At 52.6% G+C, this 21,892-nt stretch overlaps 11 protein-coding genes across 11 annotated transcripts; 7 read left to right on the forward strand and 4 right to left on the reverse strand.

Annotated features, from left to right (window-relative positions):
- Nucleotides 1–533: 533 nt before the first annotated feature.
- On the reverse strand, nucleotides 534–2,633 carry BDV17DRAFT_298286 (flavin monoamine oxidase family protein; the record flags this gene model as incomplete). The annotated part of the gene is made up of 1 exon (XM_073763659.1): nucleotides 534–2,633. The coding sequence occupies one exon, from the start codon at nucleotides 2,631–2,633 to the stop codon at nucleotides 534–536; it is 2,100 nt and encodes a 699-aa protein (XP_073615813.1).
- Nucleotides 2,634–3,165: 532 nt separating this feature from the next.
- On the reverse strand, nucleotides 3,166–3,465 carry BDV17DRAFT_290986 (uncharacterized protein; the record flags this gene model as incomplete). The annotated part of the gene is made up of 1 exon (XM_073762032.1): nucleotides 3,166–3,465. The coding sequence occupies one exon, from the start codon at nucleotides 3,463–3,465 to the stop codon at nucleotides 3,166–3,168; it is 300 nt and encodes a 99-aa protein (XP_073615814.1).
- Nucleotides 3,466–3,634: 169 nt separating this feature from the next.
- BDV17DRAFT_262488 (uncharacterized protein) lies at nucleotides 3,635–4,130 on the reverse strand. Its single transcript, XM_073757786.1, has 2 exons — nucleotides 3,908–4,130; nucleotides 3,635–3,844 (listed from the first exon to the last, which is right to left on the reverse strand). The coding sequence occupies exons 1-2, from the start codon at nucleotides 4,002–4,004 to the stop codon at nucleotides 3,717–3,719; spliced, it is 225 nt and encodes a 74-aa protein (XP_073615815.1). The 5' UTR covers nucleotides 4,005–4,130; the 3' UTR covers nucleotides 3,635–3,716.
- Nucleotides 4,131–5,386: 1,256 nt separating this feature from the next.
- BDV17DRAFT_262489 (uncharacterized protein) lies at nucleotides 5,387–6,196 on the forward strand. The gene is made up of 2 exons (XM_073757787.1): nucleotides 5,387–5,627; nucleotides 5,707–6,196. Exons 1-2 carry the CDS (start codon nucleotides 5,494–5,496, stop codon nucleotides 5,891–5,893), a joined length of 321 nt encoding a protein of 106 aa, XP_073615816.1. The 5' UTR covers nucleotides 5,387–5,493; the 3' UTR covers nucleotides 5,894–6,196.
- A 2,035-nt stretch (nucleotides 6,197–8,231) lies between these two features.
- BDV17DRAFT_298292 (glycoside hydrolase family 3 protein) lies at nucleotides 8,232–10,133 on the forward strand (the record flags this gene model as incomplete). Its single annotated transcript, XM_073763660.1, has 1 exon — nucleotides 8,232–10,133. One exon carries the CDS (start codon nucleotides 8,232–8,234, stop codon nucleotides 10,077–10,079), a length of 1,848 nt encoding a protein of 615 aa, XP_073615817.1. The 3' UTR covers nucleotides 10,080–10,133.
- A 98-nt stretch (nucleotides 10,134–10,231) lies between these two features.
- On the forward strand, nucleotides 10,232–11,257 carry BDV17DRAFT_81009 (uncharacterized protein). The gene is made up of 2 exons (XM_073765168.1): nucleotides 10,232–10,532; nucleotides 10,589–11,257. The coding sequence occupies exons 1-2, from the start codon at nucleotides 10,386–10,388 to the stop codon at nucleotides 11,216–11,218; spliced, it is 777 nt and encodes a 258-aa protein (XP_073615818.1). The 5' UTR covers nucleotides 10,232–10,385; the 3' UTR covers nucleotides 11,219–11,257.
- Nucleotides 11,244–12,154, reverse strand: BDV17DRAFT_262494 (Metallo-dependent phosphatase-like protein). Its single transcript, XM_073757788.1, has one exon. The coding sequence runs from the start codon at nucleotides 12,116–12,118 to the stop codon at nucleotides 11,297–11,299; it is 822 nt and encodes a 273-aa protein (XP_073615819.1). The 5' UTR covers nucleotides 12,119–12,154; the 3' UTR covers nucleotides 11,244–11,296.
- Nucleotides 12,155–12,517: 363 nt separating this feature from the next.
- BDV17DRAFT_290990 (uncharacterized protein) lies at nucleotides 12,518–13,257 on the forward strand (the record flags this gene model as incomplete). Its single annotated transcript, XM_073762033.1, has 3 exons — nucleotides 12,518–12,679; nucleotides 12,737–12,895; nucleotides 12,958–13,257. 3 exons carry the CDS (start codon nucleotides 12,518–12,520, stop codon nucleotides 13,255–13,257), a joined length of 621 nt encoding a protein of 206 aa, XP_073615820.1.
- Nucleotides 13,258–13,686: 429 nt separating this feature from the next.
- On the forward strand, nucleotides 13,687–15,749 carry BDV17DRAFT_298294 (Isopropylmalate dehydrogenase-like domain-containing protein; the record flags this gene model as incomplete). Its single annotated transcript, XM_073763661.1, has 2 exons — nucleotides 13,687–15,137; nucleotides 15,622–15,749. The coding sequence occupies exons 1-2, from the start codon at nucleotides 14,096–14,098 to the stop codon at nucleotides 15,747–15,749; spliced, it is 1,170 nt and encodes a 389-aa protein (XP_073615821.1). The 5' UTR covers nucleotides 13,687–14,095.
- Nucleotides 15,750–17,230: 1,481 nt separating this feature from the next.
- On the forward strand, nucleotides 17,231–20,447 carry BDV17DRAFT_281562 (uncharacterized protein; the record flags this gene model as incomplete). Its single annotated transcript, XM_073760042.1, has 5 exons — nucleotides 17,231–17,511; nucleotides 17,929–18,124; nucleotides 18,197–18,603; nucleotides 18,661–19,535; nucleotides 19,585–20,447. 5 exons carry the CDS (start codon nucleotides 17,231–17,233, stop codon nucleotides 20,445–20,447), a joined length of 2,622 nt encoding a protein of 873 aa, XP_073615822.1.
- Nucleotides 20,448–20,697: 250 nt separating this feature from the next.
- On the forward strand, nucleotides 20,698–21,839 carry BDV17DRAFT_290993 (isocitrate lyase/PEP mutase family protein; the record flags this gene model as incomplete). The annotated part of the gene is made up of 3 exons (XM_073762034.1): nucleotides 20,698–21,119; nucleotides 21,176–21,231; nucleotides 21,289–21,839. 3 exons carry the CDS (start codon nucleotides 20,698–20,700, stop codon nucleotides 21,837–21,839), a joined length of 1,029 nt encoding a protein of 342 aa, XP_073615823.1.
- Nucleotides 21,840–21,892: the final 53 nt, after the last annotated feature.

The raw sequence follows: 21,892 nt of genomic DNA on the forward strand, positions 1-21,892 counted from the left end.
ATAGCATTAGATAAATTGCACAAACCTCTTCCTCGTCTTCAAGTTCAATCTCAGGTACAACCATGCCTCCGTAACAGCAGGAAGAGCCCTAAACCCACCCTTCCCCTCCCCAATAGCCGGCTGCGTAAACGCTAACTGGTGATCGGGGTACAGGCAGAAAGCCTAATAGAGCGCGCCTGTCTTGAGGGGCATGAAGTGCGGTCCTTGGGGGTTATAGTTGTCAAGGTCGGCTGTCATGACGGACCCTCGGGCGTTGTAGCTGGTCGAGGCCACCACGATGCTGTTCGTCACTCCGTGTATGATGCTAGTCGTGTGCAACCTAGCAGGCCCGTCTCATATCCTTTTTCATCATGGCATTTGCGGTTCTCGTCCATTACATGTCTAACTACAACTTAAAATTCCTAGTTAACACTCAATAAACGCGCAGGTCGTAACAGAAGGTACATAGTCTATAGCCATTTCCACTAGCTTCTCAGTCGATTATACGCACATTCACCTCTACCACAACCTAATCTATTCAACACGAACAAGCATCACAACTTAATCCACCTCCCCATCCACTTATGATTAAGCTCCTTCGCCTCATCAACCAACCCAAGCTCAAGTAGAAGCTGCACCGCCCCCCTCACAGCACTCTGCAAAGAAGAACTAACCCAAGCATGCGTCGGCGCCGTATGCTCACCTATAAAAATCGTATTATGCTCGGTAACATGGTAAGCAGGTATATAAAGCTTATGCTGTTCAACGTCCGGCCTTGCCCACGACGTGGCGGTATGCTGATCCTGTAACCAGCACAGCCGCTCGTAGTCGCCCGTATATAGATCACGAACTTCCTCGCCGTGCAGGGACACGATAGCGTCAAGGACCGTCTGGACGTGTTCTTCGTCACTGAAGGACACGAACCGGTCACTCCAGTCGCCGCCGCGGTAGTGCATTATCAGACCTGGTCGGGACTCGTTGAGGCCGTAGACGGGGTAGTAGAGGGCGCCAACGGGGTCGGATGGGGGCTTCGAGTATCCGCCGAAAATGGGGCGGGGTCCCCTTTCCCAGAAACGTTCGCGGAAGAGGAGGGCGACTTTGCAGGCGGACTTGAAGCGCAGGCCAGCTTCGCTGATGGCGCGGTCGAGGACCGAGGAGAATTTGGGGAGGTCCATGAAGCGCGTCATTGTGAAGGGGACGGCCATGATTGTGTAGTCGTAGTCGGCGGATTCGTAGGTGCGGTTTTTGACGGAGGGGTACCACGACAGGCGAGTTCTTGTTCCTGTGCCATTGGGGCCGGAGATGGGGATGGGCTCGAGCTTGCGGATTTGGCGGTTGAGGGTTAGGCGGTTCTGTATATGAGGGAGGAATGCGTCGGAAAGACGGTTGAACCCGCCGTCGATGCAGAGCCAGTTGGTCTCGCCTAGGGCTCCTGCGGTGCCGTCAAGACCGAGGTTGGAGTTATGGTGCAGCTCATCCCAGAAAACGTCGTAGTCTGAGGCTGTCCAAATCTCGTCCGTGACGTTCTCGCTGGCCCTGAAGACGTGGCGCATCATCGCCTGTTCGCTCCAGTCGTCGAGCCCTTCGTCCATGGCGGTCTTGTGGGCTTTCCAGACGTTTCGCTGTAGGCTCTTGAGCGTCTCCTTATCCTTCAGAATACGGTCCATATCGGCCTTTGTATCGTTGTACTCGACCGTACCCATATCAGACGCCTCATCGAGGCTAGGATCCGCCTCGATCTCCGCGCGAGTGGGAATCCGTCCGTCCGGATGCCGTCTCGTCCCCTGGGCAATGAGCTCGTTAGGATGATGCTGAATCCAAGGAATGAAGTCAATCCTCCACTTGGTGTCATTCCTATTCATATCGTTCAGCATATCAGCTAATTGAAACGTCATCGCATGATCCGTATATCGCAGCGTCTCATTATCCTCCTTGTACGTGACCGAGTACGGCAACCTCATGGGTCCCATCTCCGCCCACTCGTCGGTATCTGCCATGTATCGAGTCCGGAACCGCCCTCCAACGCGCTCGCTTGCTTCAATAATCTCCCAATTATGCACGCCTACGCTGTCGAGCATAAGGCCTGTCGCGAGGCCCGAAATCCCCGCGCCCACAATGGCGATCTTGCTCTCCTTGGGCAAGTGGCCTGATGCGACGCCGCCGTGCGTCTGAGTCTTTTGCTTGATTGCGGCGACCCCGTCGAACCAGGTTCCGAGGGCATCGAAGTCCTTCAGGAGGGGGTTATTGATATCGGCGACGGAGCGCTTCTTGGGTTTGTGAGTGAGGTGCATGGGCTCGCTTTTGCCGAGGATTTGGGGCGGGCCGTGTGGGCTGGAGCCAGTAACGTAGATGCAGTTGTTCGAGGGAGCATCGTCAGGGACAGCCCAGGCAAGTCGCTGAGGAGGCTGTCCTGGGAATTGAAAATCGGCAATAGTTTGCGGCGAGGAGAAGTTGAGGTTTTGACAAGAGGCATAGACGGCCTTGATGGCGTTCGGCGGTGTCCCAAGCCAATCGAGATGAACATTTGCCAGTTCACCGGGATGGACATGCTCAGAGGCCGTCACGCGAACTATGCCCTGGTTCTGAGGTCTGCCCAGTACTGACCCCGTTTGGCCGAGCAGCAGGGCTGCAGTTGCGATTGCTTTGATCGCCATCGCGGACTTGATTTTTGATTTGCGACCGTCATTCCCACACGGAGCTGGAGGACCACTTCTTATACTTCGCAGAGTGATCAACAGGGTTGAAGAATGCTTCACGGTCCTCGACGTTGACATGGGGACCCTGGGGCGCTGTAGAAGATGCTGCGCAATGATCGTCCCGACATTGCCGCGAAAACGAACAGAAAGGGCAATATTGATGCTGCTCAGTCTACCTTGGTGGTTTTGCTCAGACTTTAACTCTCAATCATTAACTTTTCTCTGATCAAAATTTGGGGGTGTCGCGTGGTTCTTGCACATTCTGATGTACATGCGACGGATATATGTACAATTTTCCCCTCACCCAACGTTTGTTCCAGGATAACGAGTAATGGCTATACGACCTTGCTACCTCAAACACTCATACCTTGCCACTGGCCTTCGCGAACCGACTTTTAGCCCCCAGCACACTTAAAAAAAAAAAAAAAAAAGGGAAGACCCCCCCCACCAGACAAACCACACAGCAACACCCCATCAGTGGTGTCATCCCCTACTGCACTCCCAAATTATGATAGAGCGGCTGCGACCAAAGCACGCCCGCAAATGCGTCCGAGGATCCCATGAGCCCATTCCCGCTAAACAGCGAAGCCGAATACTGCAGGTGCGACAGCGTAATGTAGACAAACATACACTGGATAATGGCTACCACGTTCCCAGAAGCTAGCATTGTTCCGAACGTGGGCATAATCCAGTGGATGCTTGGTCTCGCCGTCCAGGCGAAGATGAAGAGACCTGAGGGGACGAGTACTGAGGCGAAGAGGGCGGGGAGAAGCCGGCGCTCTGGAGACATGGGTGTGCCGTTTTAGATTGACTGGTTCACCACGAGGTGAACGAAGACAGCGTAGAATATGCCAGCTAGGAGGACGGCTATAATGACAGATGTGGAAACTAGGCCGACTTCGCCGAGTGTCATATTGTATGTGCTTCCGTAGACGAGCGGGAAAAATCAAAGAAGGAGTAGAAAATCGCATACACGAGGCCGCAGTATATGATCGTGAAAGGTTTAAGCGCCATGGCATCACTATAGAGCCGTATAACTTTCTAATAATGTGCATTTGAGTGTCTTGCAGCTCGGACGGAGCCTGATAGTTCTCCAGACCGGTCAACTTGCGAATTCTTCGAGCGCGTCGGAGAAGAATGTTGGCATTCGAAGTTTCGGGGAGCAAGAGCTATGACTTGTGAGTGAGGCGGGAAGAATAAGTATATGGGAAATGCCACTGCGTGATACTCACAATAAGTATGGCCCCAGGCCCCAAAATCTCCCACAGGCTCCATCTCCAACCCAGCACAGACAGTAATCCCCAGCGCAGGGCCACTCAACGAGAACATCGCCAGGCGCACGGCTTGTTGAACTCATTGCTCACGTCACCCAGAGACGCACCGCAAGTGCTAAGCCGGCTATAATTGCCGTAGTAAAGCGCAGGTTGATTAGTCGCGGGCCGGGCTGAGTGTATCGGAGGCAGATGAGAGCTCCGCCAAAATGGGGTATGCTGGATGGAGTACATATACACATAGCCAATAGACGATCTTCGTATATGGTTCCCGCGGTTGGTCGGCACGCAGGGACATATAGAACCGACTTGGATGAGCAAAAATAGAATAGCCTCGGGATGTTGTAGAAAAATATCAATGATGCAACGTATTTTGTCGGCAGGCTCAGTGCCGAAAATAGACAAGCCAATATGCACAAGGCAGACCCATGTCTAATGCAGCGGCATATAGGAAACAATAGCGAGTTCCATTGCAATCGAGAGCAGTGGCGTTTGGATACATAAGCCACTTGAACCCTCGGAGTCCGATATCAAGAGCGGCACATGGTGCGCAGGGGACGTTTTTAAACAACGGTTCTCGATGACGCGGGGTGGGATCAAGTTCTCTGTCCGTGTGTTGGGCTGATCCCGCGCGTTCGCTGTGCCTTCTACGTATCGACAATACGAGGCTGAAAGCGTCCAGGTCCAGGTCGAATTCCAGACGCGAACCCCACCTTGACTTTTTGTTCTTTACCATGCATGATGACATGTCGCCAAACGTGGCTTGGATACTGAACGTGTGTCTGCATAAAACCTGACTGGAGCTTGGATCACTGCAGAAACACCGTAAAAAGCTACATCTGTGCTCGAATATAGAAAGTTAACGGGCCAGTGTCTCGCCGCTTGCAGATTTGTGGATCGTGTGCAGAGCGGTACAAGACGAAATTCGCCGACCCCAAGAGATAAGAACAAAGCACCTACCTCGGGCTTCCAGATTTATCTGCTGAGTGGCGCGATGTCAAAGAACAATCAATCGGCGTCTGGTGGGGACTTGGCCGCTGGCTGAAGAACTCAAAGCCGCATAGAAGTTCTGCAAGATGTTTTCGTAAATCGAGATAATGTACACCCGGGCCCGACACGTAGAGAAAAGTAGGACTACTCACTGTTCATATAGCTCAGCCCTAACGATGTCGTCAATAACAGCAATCATAATTCCGGCGGCCTCAATCCCGGCAATGCCGCCGCTCGGGGTGATACCCAACTTCATTGACTCTCCGTCCCTCCAGACAGGTCTTATCGCCGTGGCGTCCGTGTTTGCGTCGCTGATATTACTTGCGGTGGTCGTGCGACTGTACGCTGGGATTCGCATTCTCAAGAACAGGGGGTGAGATGATTGTAAGTTGTTCTGGGAGTGGTTAGCTGTTGAGTGTATCCATGGAACCATGGAATCATGGAACTGACGAACTGCTCATAGCAACGTGCATGCTTGCAGTGGTGAGTCTAGAAACTGCAGCCCTGGGTGGGTGGCCGGTAACAAGAGTATGATGATGTAGATCGGCTCACTCGCCATGATGGCCATTTATATGAAATGTAAGTCGGGTGTCGCTCTGCCTTCAAGCTCACCTCCAAAGCCTGTCGTCTCGCTGACCTGCACAAAAGGGCTCGATCTCGGGTTCGGACGACATGTGTGGGATGTTCCTGTCTAGGTATTCATGAGTCAACCCAACGTTCGCGTAAGCAGCCACTTGACCAGAAACGAACCTCAGTAACAGTTAACTCACCTCATCAGTTCCTATCGTCAGCCTCACCTATCCCTGGACAGTTTTCTTCATAAAGCTCTCAATCCTGTTTCTCTATCGACGACTATTTCATTACACCATCGAGCGAGTATTCATATGGGGCGGGATCGTAATAGTCGGCTCGCTGTACACAACGTTCGTTATCATGGCCGCAGTGAACACCGCCTAGTGCACTACCCTTGTGTCAAGTTACACCATTCTGTCAATTCATGCATACGACCATGATCAATTGGCAGGCTGGCGTCAATGTCGGTAGGGACTTTTATCTGGTGATCTTGCCGCTTCCGCGTGTGCTCTTGCAGTTGAGTAAGGCAAAGAAGGTTGGATTGTGTGTGACGTTCGCGAGCGGGCTTGGGTAAGTTTCAGTAGATTCTTAACCTCTGCCTTTTGTTTTCTTTCTCCTCTTTTTTGTGCTTCTTCTAATGTGGAACTTCGGCTGGATGTTGATTTGATCACAGTGCTTGCGGCCCGGCTGATTGTTAACAATTTGCAATCGGAAAACGGAGACTCGACGTGGATTTCTGTTGAATTGGCGATATACTCGTATGCTTGATCCTCTTACTTGTCTTACGTATTCAGCAGCTGTGGCGATCATACTCACTGTGATTGACGCAGAATGGCCGAGATAAATGTCGGGATAGTAGTGGCTTGCGTCTGCACGTTCCCTCCTTTCTTCAAACGAGTCCGCGAGTCAAAGGCCTCACACAGACTCAGCCGGCACATTCGCAGTCTTCTTGGAAGTCGGAGCTCGCGTGCGTCGGATTGCTCCGTTATCCCTTTGCGGGAGGACAAACGAGAAGAGAAAGTTATTAGAGCTGTGGGGTCGGGGCTTGGGCATTCCCACGGCGGAAAGTTCAAACACCAAGTCTTTGGTTATACAAGGGAGATTGACTTCTTGTCGACTGTTGTTTCCGGAGGCACTGAATCGAGCGATGCACATCGTCGGGTCCTAGACTAATCTTCAGCGGGCCTTCATTGTCTGGTAAAAGGATAAGTAAATGATGCGGCAAAGCGGCAGTAAGATGTTAGCTAGTGTATATTAGTATATCTGTACAACAATGCTACCTCCTCGTATTGCTTACCATGGCTGATGAACTTGGGTCTTGTTGAGTTCCCATGCCTCAGTATGAGCCCTCAGACTAATGTTGCTGCGTTTTACCCCGAATACTGGCGTTTTCCACCGACCCTATGAGAGAAGAGGACTGGAACCAGGATGCGTGTTGGCGCTCGCAACTGCCTTGTTTGTGGGGGACCCCGGCCTCCAAGGACCGGTTCGAGAGTACAAACCCTAGACACCGGGGTGCGCTAGCGCATGAGAGCCTTGGGAGAGCTTCGAGCAGCGAGCACGAGCCAGGAGAAACGCGGATAATCCGACGGAACGGCCGCTTGGTTGGTATGCCGCTTCCTCTGCGATACCCTTGGTAGCTGTGAAAGTCGTGGCCAGAGTCAGGTTTGCCAAGCATTATGTACTAGAACCCTGCCATCCCCGCATGGATATTACGGCTTTCCCCACATGCACGCGGAGTGGGGCGCAGGTAGGTATGAAATCAACGTCAATATTCTCACGACTGTTTGTTGTAGTGCTTACATGACTCGTATCGCAGGGGATCAGTACATAACCCCCTTCAAAGGGAAGCGGAACTTTTTTTCAACGGAGGGCCATGTCCCGCATTCTTCCTCGAGTTGGTCCCAAAGGGCGGCCACGAGTCAAGAATTTCTGAGCCATGTCCAACCTCATCCGGCCCCACGGGGAATGCTGTTGTCAGGTTGGCGACTTGGAGTAAGTAGCGCATCGCCTATTCGATGTTCGCCCCGGTGCTAAAGTGTAGGATCTCCGCTCTCCACATTTTCATCCCGGTTGTATCTGGCGTGAGCAGGGTTCCCCGGATGATGATCCAATCCCTACGTTCTCATGTAGGGTTGAACATGAAGACGTCGTACGGAGCCACACGCTGCTCCTTTATTTTTTGTCGCACAACAACTCGCTAAGTATCGAACATCTATAGCGCATAGTATAGACTATGTCCCTACGCTTCGGGCTCTCATCGCTGACATATAGAGGGGTTCCATGTTCCAAATGAGCGCCAGAAGGGCTAAATGTAACATGACGGACTAACTGCCGTATGCCCTTGTTGGCTCCTTGGGATTAATGATTTCAGGTTGCGAAGCGAGCCAAGCCCAAGTATTCGTTGCCTAGACGTGTGGACAACATGGACATAGCCCCGACATGACCGCTATGCCAAGGGCTTGATGCAGATCTTCCTTCTTTCTGGCAGTGAGCACAAACAATAACCAAGTTATAGATGGACAGCGCTTTGTACAATGTGGGCATCCGAAGTGGGGGAAGGGTCGTAGTACGGACGGAGTTTTTGAGGGTTGGATGAGGGGCTGCCTCAGTGCCATTATATCGCCCTGCTATAAATCTCCGAGATGCTTGCTGCGAGTTTTGTCAGGTCATGAAGGCCAGCTTTTTCCTCAGATAATTTTTGCGAAAGATTATACTCACCATGAGGGCCCACTATACGGCAGCAGCCCTATCAGCTCTAGCCACAGGCTCCTTTGGCCTGGCCATCAATAGTATCAAGCCAGGGTTAGCCAGCCGTGACAGCCTTCCCATTTACAAAGATGCATCGTATTCTCTCGACGACCGCTTAGAGGATCTCCTGAGCCGCATGACACTTGAAGAGAAAGCCGGCCAGCTCTTCCACCAGCGCCTTTCAGAGGGGCCCCTCGATGACTCGAGCGACGGCAACAGCACCGACACCCTCATAGGCGAGATGCACTTGACACATTTCAACATCGGCAGCGACATCACCAATGCGACAGAAACAGCAGAGTTCCTCAACCGTGTTCAAGAGCGAGCATTGCAGACCAGACTTGGAATTCCGGTCACTATCTCAACAGACCCTCGCCACTCATTTACTGATAATGTCGGCACAGGATTTCAGGCGGGGATATTCTCGCAATGGCCGGAGAGTCTTGGCCTTGCTGCTCTGAGGGACCCCAAGCTGGTGAGGGAGTTCGCTGAAGTCGCCAGAGCAGAGTACCTTGCTGTTGGAATCCGTGCTGCACTGCACCCTCAAGTCGATCTGTCCACAGAGCCCCGCTGGTCTCGGATCGGTAATACCTGGGGTGAAAACAGCACGCTGACCAGCGAACTCATCGTTGAATACATCAAGGGCTTCCAAGGAGAGGGTGGTCTCAACCCCGGCTCTGTGAAGACGGTCACAAAACACTTTCCAGGCGGCGGTCCGATGGAGAACGGTGAAGACTCGCACTTTGCATACGGCAAGAATCAGACCTACCCTGGCGAGAACTTTGATGAACACTTGATTCCGTTCAAAGCGGCTCTTGCGGCTGGTGCGACGGAAATTATGCCATACTATTCCCGTCCTATCGGCACAAACTGGGAACCTGTCGGATTCTCCTTCAACAAAGGAATTGTGACAGACCTCCTCCGCGGTGAGCTTGGTTTCCATGGGATCGTTGTGACGGACTGGGGCCTGATCACCGACGGTTACATCGGAGATGAATACACGCCTGCCCGTGCCTGGGGCGTTGAGTACTTGAGCGAGCTGGAGCGGGCAGCCAAGATCCTGGACGCAGGCTGTGACCAATTCGGCGGCGAGGAGCGCCCTGAGCTCATCGTCCAGCTAGTCGAGGAAGGCGTCGTAACAGAGGACCGCCTCGACATCTCTGTACGACGGCTCTTGAGGGAAAAGTTCATGCTCGGCCTCTTTGAGAACCCTTTTGTTGATGCCGCAGCAGCAGCTGAGATAGTCGGGAACGAGGATTTCGTTCGTGTGGGCCGATACGCCCAGCGAAAGTCCTACACCCTTTTGACGAACAACGAAGGCATTCTCCCACTGGGCCATCCTCCTCGAAGCACAAAATTCTACATTGAGGGTTTCGATGCATCATTTGTAGCCGAGCGCAACTTCACTGTGGTCGATTCTCCGGCAGAAGCAGACTTCGCCCTCCTCCGGTACAACGCCCCTTACGAGCCTCGCAACGGAACCTTCGAGTCTGCCTTCCACGCGGGGTCGCTTGCGTTCAATGTCACTGAAAAGACGCGCCAGGCGAGAATCTACTCTTCAGTTCCAACAATTGTTGATATAACCTTGGACCGGCCTGCTGTGATTCCCGAGATCGTTGAGCAAGCACAGGCCGTCCTGGGGAGCTATGGGAGCGATAGCCGGGCGTTCCTCGACATTGTATTTGGAATCAGTCAGCCAGGAGGAAAGCTGCCATTTGATCTGCCTCGTTCAATGGAGGCAGTCGAGGAGCAATTTGAGGATGTGCCGTTTGATACGAAGAATCCAGTGTTTCGGTATGGCCATGGGTTGAGTTACTGAGATGCGGTTGGATCTGAGGTAAACCAAAGGAAGATGTAAAGCATCAATAAAGGCAATGAGCAATGATAACCAGGAGTGATTCCCAAAACCTGACCTGAGAGAGAAGGTGCGTTGTCCGTAGAAGTAGAAGAAGGCAGAGGAGCAGGCGCGAAGGGTCACGTGCGGCGGTTGTCCCAGCCGCGGGACAAATCACGTGGCTTTCCACTTTGCCGTCACCATAAACATGTCAGTCTTGAGTCTTTCTCTCTGTCCTGTCAATCTCCCTACAAGTCCCTCACTTTCACAAAACAGCTGATTACATCGACGATGGCAAAAAACTTCAAATTTACGGGCCAACGTTTAACCCATGGCCTAGTGTCATCAATTTCCGATCTTCTCAACGCGGCCAAGATCCCAAATCTTCTCTGGGGCAACTATTTATTATGCACCTACGGCGTCCCCACCATTGTTGATGTTCGTCCAACAGCCCCACAGCTCATGTGGAAAGTATACTACTAACAGCAAGATAGGGCGTCGACTTTGTTGTTCCCGATGAGCAAATCGACAAGTCCGACTCTATTCTGTCAAAGGCTGACTTTCTTCCCTGCTCGCGTCCCTCCAAGTGTCCCCATGCTACGGCACGATTTTCGCCAAGACCCTACGCCCATCTACATATTGATGATGAGTTCGCAGTGTCGTTACATCGGCAATCAGACGTACTCGTCGAGATCCCGGATCTCAAGTCTGCTTGCGATGACTCCAGCTCGGATACTATGTATGCGTCTGACCCCAGGCTTCCCTCGTACGTTATCGGACGCGGTGAGGGGCGTTGGGACATCCCGACTTCTGTTCGAATTCCAAGCGTCTTGAGATACTGCGAAACGCTTATCTACATGAATTGTCGAGATTACAACACTGATCTCGATAGCTACTGGGGAGCGATGTTGACGTACATGATGGAATTCGTCGACGGGACGGAGATCTTCGACGGCGCAGATTTGAGGGATGGGTATAGGGAATTCTACTTTGCCATGAAGGAGGGCGATTGGGAAGTGATGTGGATGCTTTTGGAGGAGCTGCGTCAAGATCTGATGCTGCAGGATGAAGAACCCCCCATTCCGACAGAGTTTACAGATACAGTTCAGACAATCGCGGTGTAATCCTTTATTTCTAGCCACAAATGTACTCCTGCTTTGCAATCCAGCTGTAAGTTGAAAGCATGCCCCCTCACAAGGTCCTCATTGTGTATCCTCGACCTCGATTACCATTTTCTCGTCAAACCCTGCCGACTGCGCGAAGTAATAACCTCTCTGGTTTGTCATGACCCTCTTTTCGCTCGATGAATCCCTATAGTTGCAATTGTAATGAGTGTGTCCGAAGGCCCAAAGCGCGACAGAATCACTTTTCCAGCACTGCTGGTCCGAGAGATCCGTCGTAAAGCCAGACGAAATATTGCTGTTCATGTGTTTGGGGTCTACGGCATTTTCGTGGGTTGAGGGCGAATAATGGGTGAAAATGATGATTCTCCGATTCGGTTCGAGGCTCGAGATCGACTCAACCTGCTGATTCAACCAGGCAACGTCTGCAGAGTGAGCTTCGTTGTGGCCTTCAACAGACCAACCCCGAATGTGGTAGAAGTCGTTGAGGCCAAAGCTGACGTAGTCAAACTGTTCTTTCGCGACCTCAGAGAATAGAGTGCATCCAAGGATAGTCAGGTTAGGCGATATGTCGTAACGGGTTTGGTCAAGCAAAACAAGTTCGCCAACCGCTTTCCCTCCACGAGCGGATTTCGCGATCTCGTCCTGGAAGCGTTTCACCTTGGCCTTCACCTCGTCCCAAGTACTATGATAGGGCTCGTGATTACCAAAGACCAGAAACACGACCTTGAATGCGGCCAGCTGTCTCTGAAGAAAGTGAAAGAATCCATCATCCTTCACGTAACCAATGTCACCCAGCAGCGCTAGGAACGGCGCCTTGGTGGCAACATCGAAAATGTCGTATGCCGCAGGAGACTCAAGATGAAGATCGGAGAGCAATTGAATGCGGGTGGTAGAATCCATGACTAGGAGCGCGAGAAGAGAGCAAAATCTGACGGTAAGTGGAAGGTGGTGGAAGATGAAAAGTAAAGGAGAGACGGAAAAGTGTTTGCAGAGGTAAATGCTCCCGTCGCTTCGGCCGGTTCCCGAGTTTCCTAACTTGGACGGGTCCAGGTGCAGCAGCCTGTAGATGAATCCACCCATAACACAAGATATCAAGGTCTCTTCCAGAGCCTGTCATCTCTTGATTCCCAGGCACACTATGGTGTTCCTCGTAGGCCTACCATCCTGCCCTTTTCTTCTTTTTCTCATCCCGCTTCCCATCTTTCTACCCACAACGCCACTCTTTCCAACCAACAATCTCACACATAACGTCAATCTCTTTACATTCGTCTTGTTCAGTCCTTGAAACTTCCTTTCAACATGCGTCCTGAGCTAGATCTTCCCAGTTTCAACGAGCTTGAAGCCGCCGCTCACTGCGTTATCAATGTGCTCAAGATGATGCCAGAGTTCGCAGACGCGAAGATCGTCGTCATCGGCGGTCTAGGTATATGGAAGTATCTCGGCAAATACAGAACCACTAAAGTAAGACCATACCTATCTACACGTTCAGTCATTTGAAGACCGTGCTGATCATATTAGGACGTCGACTTTCTCATTACTGTCCACGGTGCACCCAAGCAGGTCAAGGACCGTCTGCTTGCCATGGCCAACACCCCCTTTCAGCAAGACGCTCAGGTTTTTACCTACAAGGCTCCCAACGGCAAATTGGTTCAGATCGACATTTGTCCTGGCTGGCAGGTAAGTAGTTTCCCAATGACGATAGGTCCTAGCCGTGAGAAAGCTAATGGCACTGAGTCCAGTCCCCATATGTTCCCTCGTCCGCCATGCTCATCGCTTCTATCCAACCCGGGTTCCTCCCCTACATCTCGGAGCTCGATCTCCTGGCTTTCAAGGTCAACAGCTGCGGCCTTCGCCCCACCATTGACAAGCAGACGCGCGACGCTCGCGACGCAAGAGCCCTGGCGATTCTTATGGCCGCAAGAGGTCCGATTATTTTGTCTGAGCAACAGAAGGCTGCTGTGCTCCAAAGCCTTGATGACGTTGTGAAGCGTACCAACTGGGACCTTGCAACTTGGAAAGCGACTCTTAACCTTGAGTAAGTGGTCGATACCATGATTTTCGGGCCTCATCGCATAGCTTCATGGGCATCTTGGCGATAGGATCTTTGCGGTGGACATGTCCGCCAGATTGGGTGATATCGACAGGCTTAGGGCCGGCGCTGGGTTTCTTATTGGATCTCGTGCACTCTAGACGCACATCTATGTCTACTAAGATAGGTAACTTTTCATGTAGAATCATTCGGAGATCTGGTATTCAAGCAATGTCTTCATTCTCATACCGTGGTTTGCATTCTTTGTTTTCATTGGAAGTAGCAACCAGGCAGACAAGTGTTTCAGTATGTAGCCTCAATGCTCCTCGACAAAAGAGAATTTTCATAATGGAATCAAATAGCCAGAAGGGACTCCGTACATGAAAAACGGAGAAGCCGTCTAGTAGTCTCTGCTTAGAGCAACGACTGCGCTTTTCATCGAACACCTATTACAACGCGTCAATCTTGCCAACGACGGCAACAGGCTTAAAAGAACTGAAGTGGGTATAGCGCCAATTTCGGATATCTACTCCTGGTGCTAGAAATGCAACGGCTATTATATCAGCATGATTGCACGAATGAACGATGTCCGAATTCGGATTGTCAGCGTCGCGGACAGGCACGGGTAGGAACGGGCCTACCAGGGCCACTTCATCACAGCTTCAACAATTCACAACAGTGCCCCTCATCATTTGCAACAAAAACCATAGAATCAAGAATAAAGATGGACTCCGATCTCGGATGCATAATAATCCTCATATCCAGCCCCTCATGGAAGAATAACCAAGGTCAACGACTTTCTGAACGGTCACTGGCAATATCTACAACTCCTTCCTCCATTGCCGGCCATGGCCTCCCCCCAAGACCAAGAGGCGACGAAAGTCTTCAATATCGCTCTCCTTCCCGGTGATGGTATCGGACCCCAACTAGCTTCCTACACCGAGAAACTCCTCTCCGCAATCGAATCGACGCGAACAAACCTCTCTTTCCAGATCTTGCGATACCCCTTCGGCGGCGCAGCGCTCGCAGCAGGGTACGATTCCGCCTTCCCACAAGAAACACTAGATGCTGCTCGAAATTCCGACGCGGTAATCGTCTGCGCCTGCAATGACCCCGCATACGGTCTAGAACCAGAGAAAGGACTCTTGAAGCTAAGGGAAGAACTAGGCGCTCATGCGAACATTCGACCCCTCAAGTTCCCCAGTTCGGCTCTGGTCGAGAGAAGCGCGTACAAGGAGGAATTTGTGCGGGACTTGGATATCACCTTTGTGCGTGATCTCACTGGTGGCGTATACTCTGGGCGGCGACAGGAAGGCGATGCTCAGGGAATCGCTTATGATACGACGGAGTACTCGCGACAGCAGATCGAGCGACTTGCACGGTTAGCAGGGCAGTATGCGATGCGACTTCAGCCACCGAAGCGAGTGCATTCGATCGATAAGTACAATGTCATGGCGACGGGGCGGTTATGGCGGGATGTCGTTAGTGAGGTATTTGAGGCTGAGTTTCCGTCTGTCGAGCTGGAGCATGTCCTTGTTGATACGGCTGCTGGGATACTTGCGTCTGATCCGAAGAGGTTGAACGGGGTTATCCTTGCGGAGAATATGTTTGGGGATATCTTGTCCGATCAGGCGGGAGGTATTATTCGGCCAGGCAATGTCCTTGCGTCTGCGGCGGTGTCGGGATTGCCGAGGATGAATGTGAAGAAACCGAACATCTTTGAACCATTGGATTTGAAGAAGAAAACCGAGGTGCAGAATCCGTTGGCGATTATGCAGGCTGTAGCTTTGATGCTTGAGTTGGGATTAGGGCTTGTCGCGGAGGCGGATGCCCTGTCAAAAGCGATCAGACAGACCCTCGACCCGACTGAGCTGATCGGGTCAGATACGCGTACGTTGGGCTTAGATGGCTCAGCGACGACAGATCAGTTCATCGCAAAACTACTGGAAAATCTCGAGCTGCATCTGGAAGCTGCCAACTCAGCGGATCTGGCAGCGAAAGGAACAGTACAACCGCCATCACTGATAGACAGTTCGCTCTCTACAGTCCCCGAACGCCGACCAATGGGTATAATCGAGAAGGTCATGGCACATGCCGGCGTTGGTCTGACTCGAGCAGACGTCCGACCAGGGGAGATGATCTGCGTCAAAGTCGACTGGACCATCACCTCGGAGCTCCTGTGGGCTGGGATGGAAAAGACGTACGACCAAATGGGTAGACCGCGACCCTACCGCAACGACAGACTCTGGCTAGCTGTCGACCACACCGTCGACCCACGAACAAACCATCAACCGCGCCAAAAAGGTCTTATGGCCAAGGCAGAGCGCTTCCGACGGGAGGCCAAGATCGTCGATTACCTTCCTGCAAACACCAGTATTATGCATACGGACTTTACCCGTGACCGAGCACAGCCAGGACGCATCGTTGTCGGTAGTGACTCGCATACATGCTCGGCGGGGAGCATGGGCTCGTTCGCGGTGGGCTTCGGTGCAGCCGATGTAGTAATGCCTATGGTGACCGGTGAGACCTGGTTCAGGGTACCCGAAGTTTGCCGCATCAACTTTGTCGGCAGTCTCCCCTTCGGCGTCGGAGGGAAGGATATCATCTTACACATTCTCGGCCTCTTCAAGCGCAACACTATCGCCTTCCAACGAGCAGTCGAGTATGGAGGCCCTGGCCTCAAAGAGCTCTCCATGGACGCGCGCTTCGCGATTGCAAACATGAACACCGAGTTCGGCGGAATGGGCGCCTGCTTCGAAGCCGACGAGATCACAGCAGATTGGATCGCTCGCCGTCCGCACTCGGAACATCGTGAGGGAGGGCTCTACTTCTGCGCTGATCCCGGCGCTGTTTACGCAGAAGAACGAACAATTGACCTCTCCGAGGTTGGACTCACAATGGCCCTGTACCCAAATCCGGACCACGTCGTCCCCATATCCAAGAAAACAGGAATGAAGCTCGACGGCTGCTTTATCGGCGCGTGCACAACCACCGAAGAGGACCTCATCGTCGCCGCCCTAGTCCTAGAAGCCGGCCTCCGCTCCGGCATGACACCCGTCTCGCACGGAAAACGCCGAGTAACACCGGGTAGTCTAACAATCATCAAGAACCTCGAACGCCACGGGCTACTCAACATCTACCGCCAAGCAGGCTTCGACATTGGCGCCCCAGGGTGCAGTTACTGCGTAGGTATAAACGACGTCGACGTCGCAGGCGAAGGCGAAGTGTGGCTCTCGTCCCAGAACCGCAATTTCCGGAATCGAATGGGGAAGGGCAGTTTTGGGAATATTACCTGTGCGGCGGCCGTTGCGGCGAGTAGCTTTGCTATGGAGGTTACGGATCCGAGGGACTTGTTAGATAAAATTGAGAAGGTCAGGTTTGAGAAGTTGGTTAGTTCGTGGAAGACAAATGTTAGGATTGCGCCGGAGATTGCTGAGCCCGCACCGGAGGTACAGGTTGGGGATTGTGCGGCTGTCGTGTCGAGTATGCTTGTTGGCTTTTCTGGGGAGGGTCAGGATGGAGAGTCACCTAGGGTCATTCGCTCGAAGGTGCAGCGGTTTGCAGAGAATGTTGATACGTAAGTGCACTCGAGTCTACTACACTTCGGCTACTGAAATTTACAGTGATGCCATCATCCCAGCCGAATTCATGCCTGGCATCGACAATGCCGACCTCGGCAGTCATTGCTTCCAGTATTTCCGTCCAGAATTCCGAGAGAAGGCTACAAATGGTTCGCAGATAATGTACGCTCATCTTCCAGATATTCAACCTAACACTCACTGACCATTTTAGCGTCGCTGAGCACGGCTTCGGCAGTGGATCCTCGCGCGAAGACGCTGTACGAGCGTTATTAGGATCAGGCATCCAGGCCGTTATTGCAAAGGGTTTCGCCTTTATCTGTAAGTGTAGCATCTTATCTATCCACTTTCTATAAATCATGATGATCTGATATACTTGCTCCAGACGAACGAAATCAGCTCAACATGGGCCTCTTCAACATCAAGATCCAAGATGACGATTTCTACGCTCAAGTCGGTGAAGACTCGGTGGTTACTATCGAGAAGGATAACAAGACTATCCGGGTTGAAGGGGCGAGCAAGGTATTCCATTACGAGCAGTCGGAGATTGAGGAGGCATTATTGGAGGCTGGGGGTGTTATGCCACTGTATACGCGGTTTGGCAATGCGGTGTTCCGACAGCTTACGAAGCCGAAGCGTAAGCAGCCTCATCTGGATGGGATAGACAAGACAAATGAGTTGAGTTGGTGAGTATTGAACACATGCATATATAATAATATTAGAAACATTCAACGCGCATGCGCGACCTTCTTTGCTTGATACAGGATGTAGCAACCCCCCTGCGAGGCGCTATGTTGCCGTAGGTCCAGCGTTAACGAGTACTATTATTACGAGTAACAATTCTACGATATTCATCTTCCATCTCTAGAACGCCTGCCCGCTCTCAAGTGCTTCGCCATGAAAACAGGCCAATGGGCATACGTAGCCTCATCAGTACCTACCCCGTAGTCCCTTGTTCGCACGTGGACCGGCAACCCTAAGCTCCGACCCCGGCCTCGCTTCCCGCTTATATCCGCGCCCTCCCCGGTCCTCCGTTCCACCTTTCCACTCCACTGCGGACATCCTCAAGACATGCCTTCTACACCCGCCTCCACCCGCAACAGCTCATACAGACGCGGCTACGTCGCCTGCCTCAACTGCCGCGCCCGCAAGGTCCGTTGCGTTCTGGGCTCCGAGCCCCCCTGTGCCAAATGTCGCCGCGAGCACCGTGACTGTTTGTTTCAGAAGCAAGAGCGGACACCTGGTGGGAAGAGGCGGGAGGCGCCGAGATGGGCGAGACAAGGTGATGCTGATGCTGATGTGGGGAGGTCGAGTATACCTGACGAGCAGCGGGGAGATCACGATGGAGATGTCGTGCTTTCGGACCTCGAGAGTAGCCGTCGAGATTCGGTCGCGGAGCAGGGAGGACCCAGAACGGATGACAATCCGGGGGAGCATAGCCCGGCACCTGCCCCTGCACCTGCAGATGAGTCGCCTCTTACGGACCCGATGATGTCCACGATCTTTACAAGGCCTAGTGATGCCTTGAATGTGCTTTTTGACGCTGCAAGGCAGGTGCAGTTGCCGCCCGGGCTGCAAGGAGCCGACCCTGGGGTCCCAGGGCAAGGATTAATCTCTGGCCCTGAGACTAGTACAGATAATTTGGTGTCCGACAGCGGTCAGATTACCGTGGCAGCATTGTCGCAGCCCAGTGACGAGGTTCTTGATCTCTGGGATAAGTGTAGATTTGTACGGCAAGGCTGGTTCACGGCCCAGGAGGCTGTTACGTATCTTGACTTGTGAGTTCTCTTTTATATGGTCGTTTATACAGCCCTGGCGGCCTGCTAACTTTTCAGGCTGTACCGGTACCTTGCGCCATTGTCACCCGTTTTGACAGACGACTATCGCGACCATAAGAATCATTTCCATCTGATCGTGGAAGAGCCCATGCTATGCTGTACGCTCCTCACCATCTCGTCCCGCTATTTCATCCTGCCCGGAGCAGGTGGCGTCTCTCGGAGCCACTTCATCCATCAGCGATTGTGGCAGTACTGTGAGCTACTGATCCGACGCATCATATTCGGACAAGAGAAGCACTCAACCGCCAAGACGCGCATTGTCGGCTCAATAGAAAGCCTCATGCTGATATCGGACTGGCATCCTCGCTCCGTGCATTTCCCGCCAGAAACAGAGGGCTGGGACGGCGAGTTGATCTCACCAGCGTACGACCGGCGGAATAGACTACACACTAACGGGGACGTGCCTCTCATCCGCTGGCGCGAGGATGTCTTCGAGCCTGCTCGGCGGTCTGAACGAATGTCCTGGATGCTTCTCGGTGCGGCAACTAGCCTTGCCTATGAATTGGGAATCTTTGATGGGACGGGGTCGAATGAGCTGCGGCTGAAGGCACGCTGTAACCGTGCGGCCAGGTTGTTGTATGTTTATGTTACTCAGATGGCTGTTAAGATGGGCTGCTCCTCGCTCCTGCCAGATAATCTGTCTATCCCGGACTCTGTGCCTTCGGATACAGTGTCAGCAATTGGCCCGCAGTGGTGGACGTGTATGAGGCTCTGGATTGAATTGACGCGACTGATGAAGACGGCTTCCGCTATGTTCTTCCAATCTATGCCGTATACCAAGCAGCAGCTTGGCTCTGGCCAGTACATTATCCTACTCCAGCACTTTGCTCCATCATTGGAGAGATGGCTTGAGCAGCACAACGCAGCAACTGGTATTCCTCCTCCGTCTTCACTCAAATTCTACGTCTACTAACAACCCAGGATTCACCAACCCCCTAAGCTCCATCATCCTAATCGAATACCACCACCTAAAAGCATGCACAAGCGCCCTCTCCATCCAAGCCGTCGTCCAGCGCGCCGTATCCCAATCAATAACTGAGTTTAGAAACCCAGCCGAAGGAATCGATTCCTGCATCCTCTCCCAAGACCATACATTCATCCGAAACGTCGTGAGCAGCAGCCGCAGCGTGCTAGAAATCGCAACGTCCATGGCCGGAAACGGCCAACTGCGCTATGCGCCTCTGCGCACTTTGATCTGCATTACTTCATCATCTATCTTCCTTCTCAAGGCAATTAGTCTTGGGGCACGCCATGCAGATTTACAAACGTCGTTGGATACGCTCGACCGCTGTATCGTGGCTTTGCGGCGTTCGGGCACAGACGATATGGATTTTTCTCTGAGGTATGCTACGCTTCTGGAGAAGCATGTTGCGAGGTTCAAGGCGAATTTTGTCCTTCCTGGTCGCGGGCGTTCGAACATGATGACCGGATCAAGAGAGATCGGACTCCTGGATACTCACCAGCACCAGCCTACCCCAACAGCCTTTTCAAATACCGAACACGTTCCAAACGAAACTCTGGGGCTACCAACTACAACGGGGGCCTTAGCGCAGCAAACCAACAGCAACTGGATGCAGCAGGCACTCCCAGGGGCCACCGGGCTAGACCAGCTCCCACCCGAAGAAGACTGGTGGGCTCGCCCATTTGATCCGAATATTGCGCCGTTTAGTAGCCATGGTGGTGTTGGGGATGGAGTCTCTCTGGGACTGGAGCTGGATTCGCTGGATTTCCTGTGGAATTTGCCGATGTTAGTGGAGCATGGGGATGGGGGGATGCCGACTTGATCTTGAAATGCAGAGAAGTGTGGTATTTCACAATAAGTAAAGGCTCTAACAGGCCTCTCAGAATTATAACCGAGAGTAATCATCTCATTGAACATGCCGCTGCTAGCCGAGCGTATATGATGTAGGGGACAGACTCCGAGGTCGGACCTCTATCTGTATACTTATATACGACCTTCATCACTCAACAACTGAACAGCATCTCATTCAATTATCATTCTTCCCCTTCAAATTTCACAACACTTCACCCAACATGTCTAAATCCATCGTCAACAAAAACCCCTATCCATTCCACTTCACCTCTACCAACCCCAACAACCCCCAAACCCTCTCAGCCCTAACAACCAACACCCGCGGCCGCCTCCCAAGCATCCAAGCCACCCGCCTCCGCACCATGATCCTCGAATCCCATGCAGACCCATTCAAGATCCTCGCCCACGTCTGCAGCTACGACGCCCTAACATCAAAGCTCTGCGAGGACGCCGGATTCCCACTCGTCTTTCTAGCCGGGTACGCAATGGCGAGTTCCCTTGCGTTGCCGGATACGGGGTACATTGCTTTTCAGGAGGTTGCGAGTAAAATCCAGGAGGTTGTGAGGGTTGTTGATGTTCCTGTTCTTGCGGATGGGGATACGGGTTATGGGGGCCCTATGAATGTTCGGAGGACTGTTGAGGGGTACGTTTTTCAATCTATTCCAATAGGAGGCGGGGCCTTTACTGATCTGTCTGTAGATTTGCGCATGCCGGTGCGGCGGGGATTATGATTGAAGATCAGACATGGCCGAAGCGTGAGTCTTACGTTCTTCAACCCCAAATAATAGCGTCCTCGCTAACCCGATACCCAGGCTGCGGCCACACACAAGGAAAATCCGTCGTCTCCCGCTCAGAAGCCTACGCGCGCTGGCGCGCAGCCGTCGACGCCCGGGATGAAGGGAAAGACATCTGGATCCTGGCCCGCACAGACTCCCTCATTTTGGGCTACGACGAGGCGCTCATCCGCGCAAAGGAAGCTATCGCCATCGGCGTGGACGCCGTCTTTGTCGAGGCTCTTCCAGACCGAGAAACCATGGCGCGGCTTCGGAATGACCTTGACTTCCCTGTTTTTGCGAATATCATTGAGGGTGGGAAGACGGAGAATCTGTCTGCTTATGATCTCGCGGCGCTTGGGTACAGTGCTGTTGCGTATCCGTGGACACTTGTTGCGGCGAAGATTAGGAGTGTGCGGGAGGCCCTTGAGGGGGTAAAGGGGAGTTTTGGGGTTGGTGCGCCGCCCGAGATTTTGAGTTACCAGGAGGTTTGTGAGGGGGTTGGGTTTAATAGGTATTATGACCTTGAGGAGAGGTATCAGTATGAGGGGTCGACGACGGGGAGTCGAGGGTATCAGTGGGAGAAGTAGCTAGACGGCCATTGACGGTGCGGAGACGATCTAGCATATTTGGCCCGTCCCTG

The sequence above is a fragment of the Aspergillus undulatus genome (genome assembly GCF_047715775.1).
Source record: "Aspergillus undulatus strain CBS 261.88 unplaced genomic scaffold BDV17scaffold_22, whole genome shotgun sequence".
Classification (NCBI taxonomy): Eukaryota; Fungi; Ascomycota; class Eurotiomycetes; order Eurotiales; family Aspergillaceae; genus Aspergillus; species Aspergillus undulatus.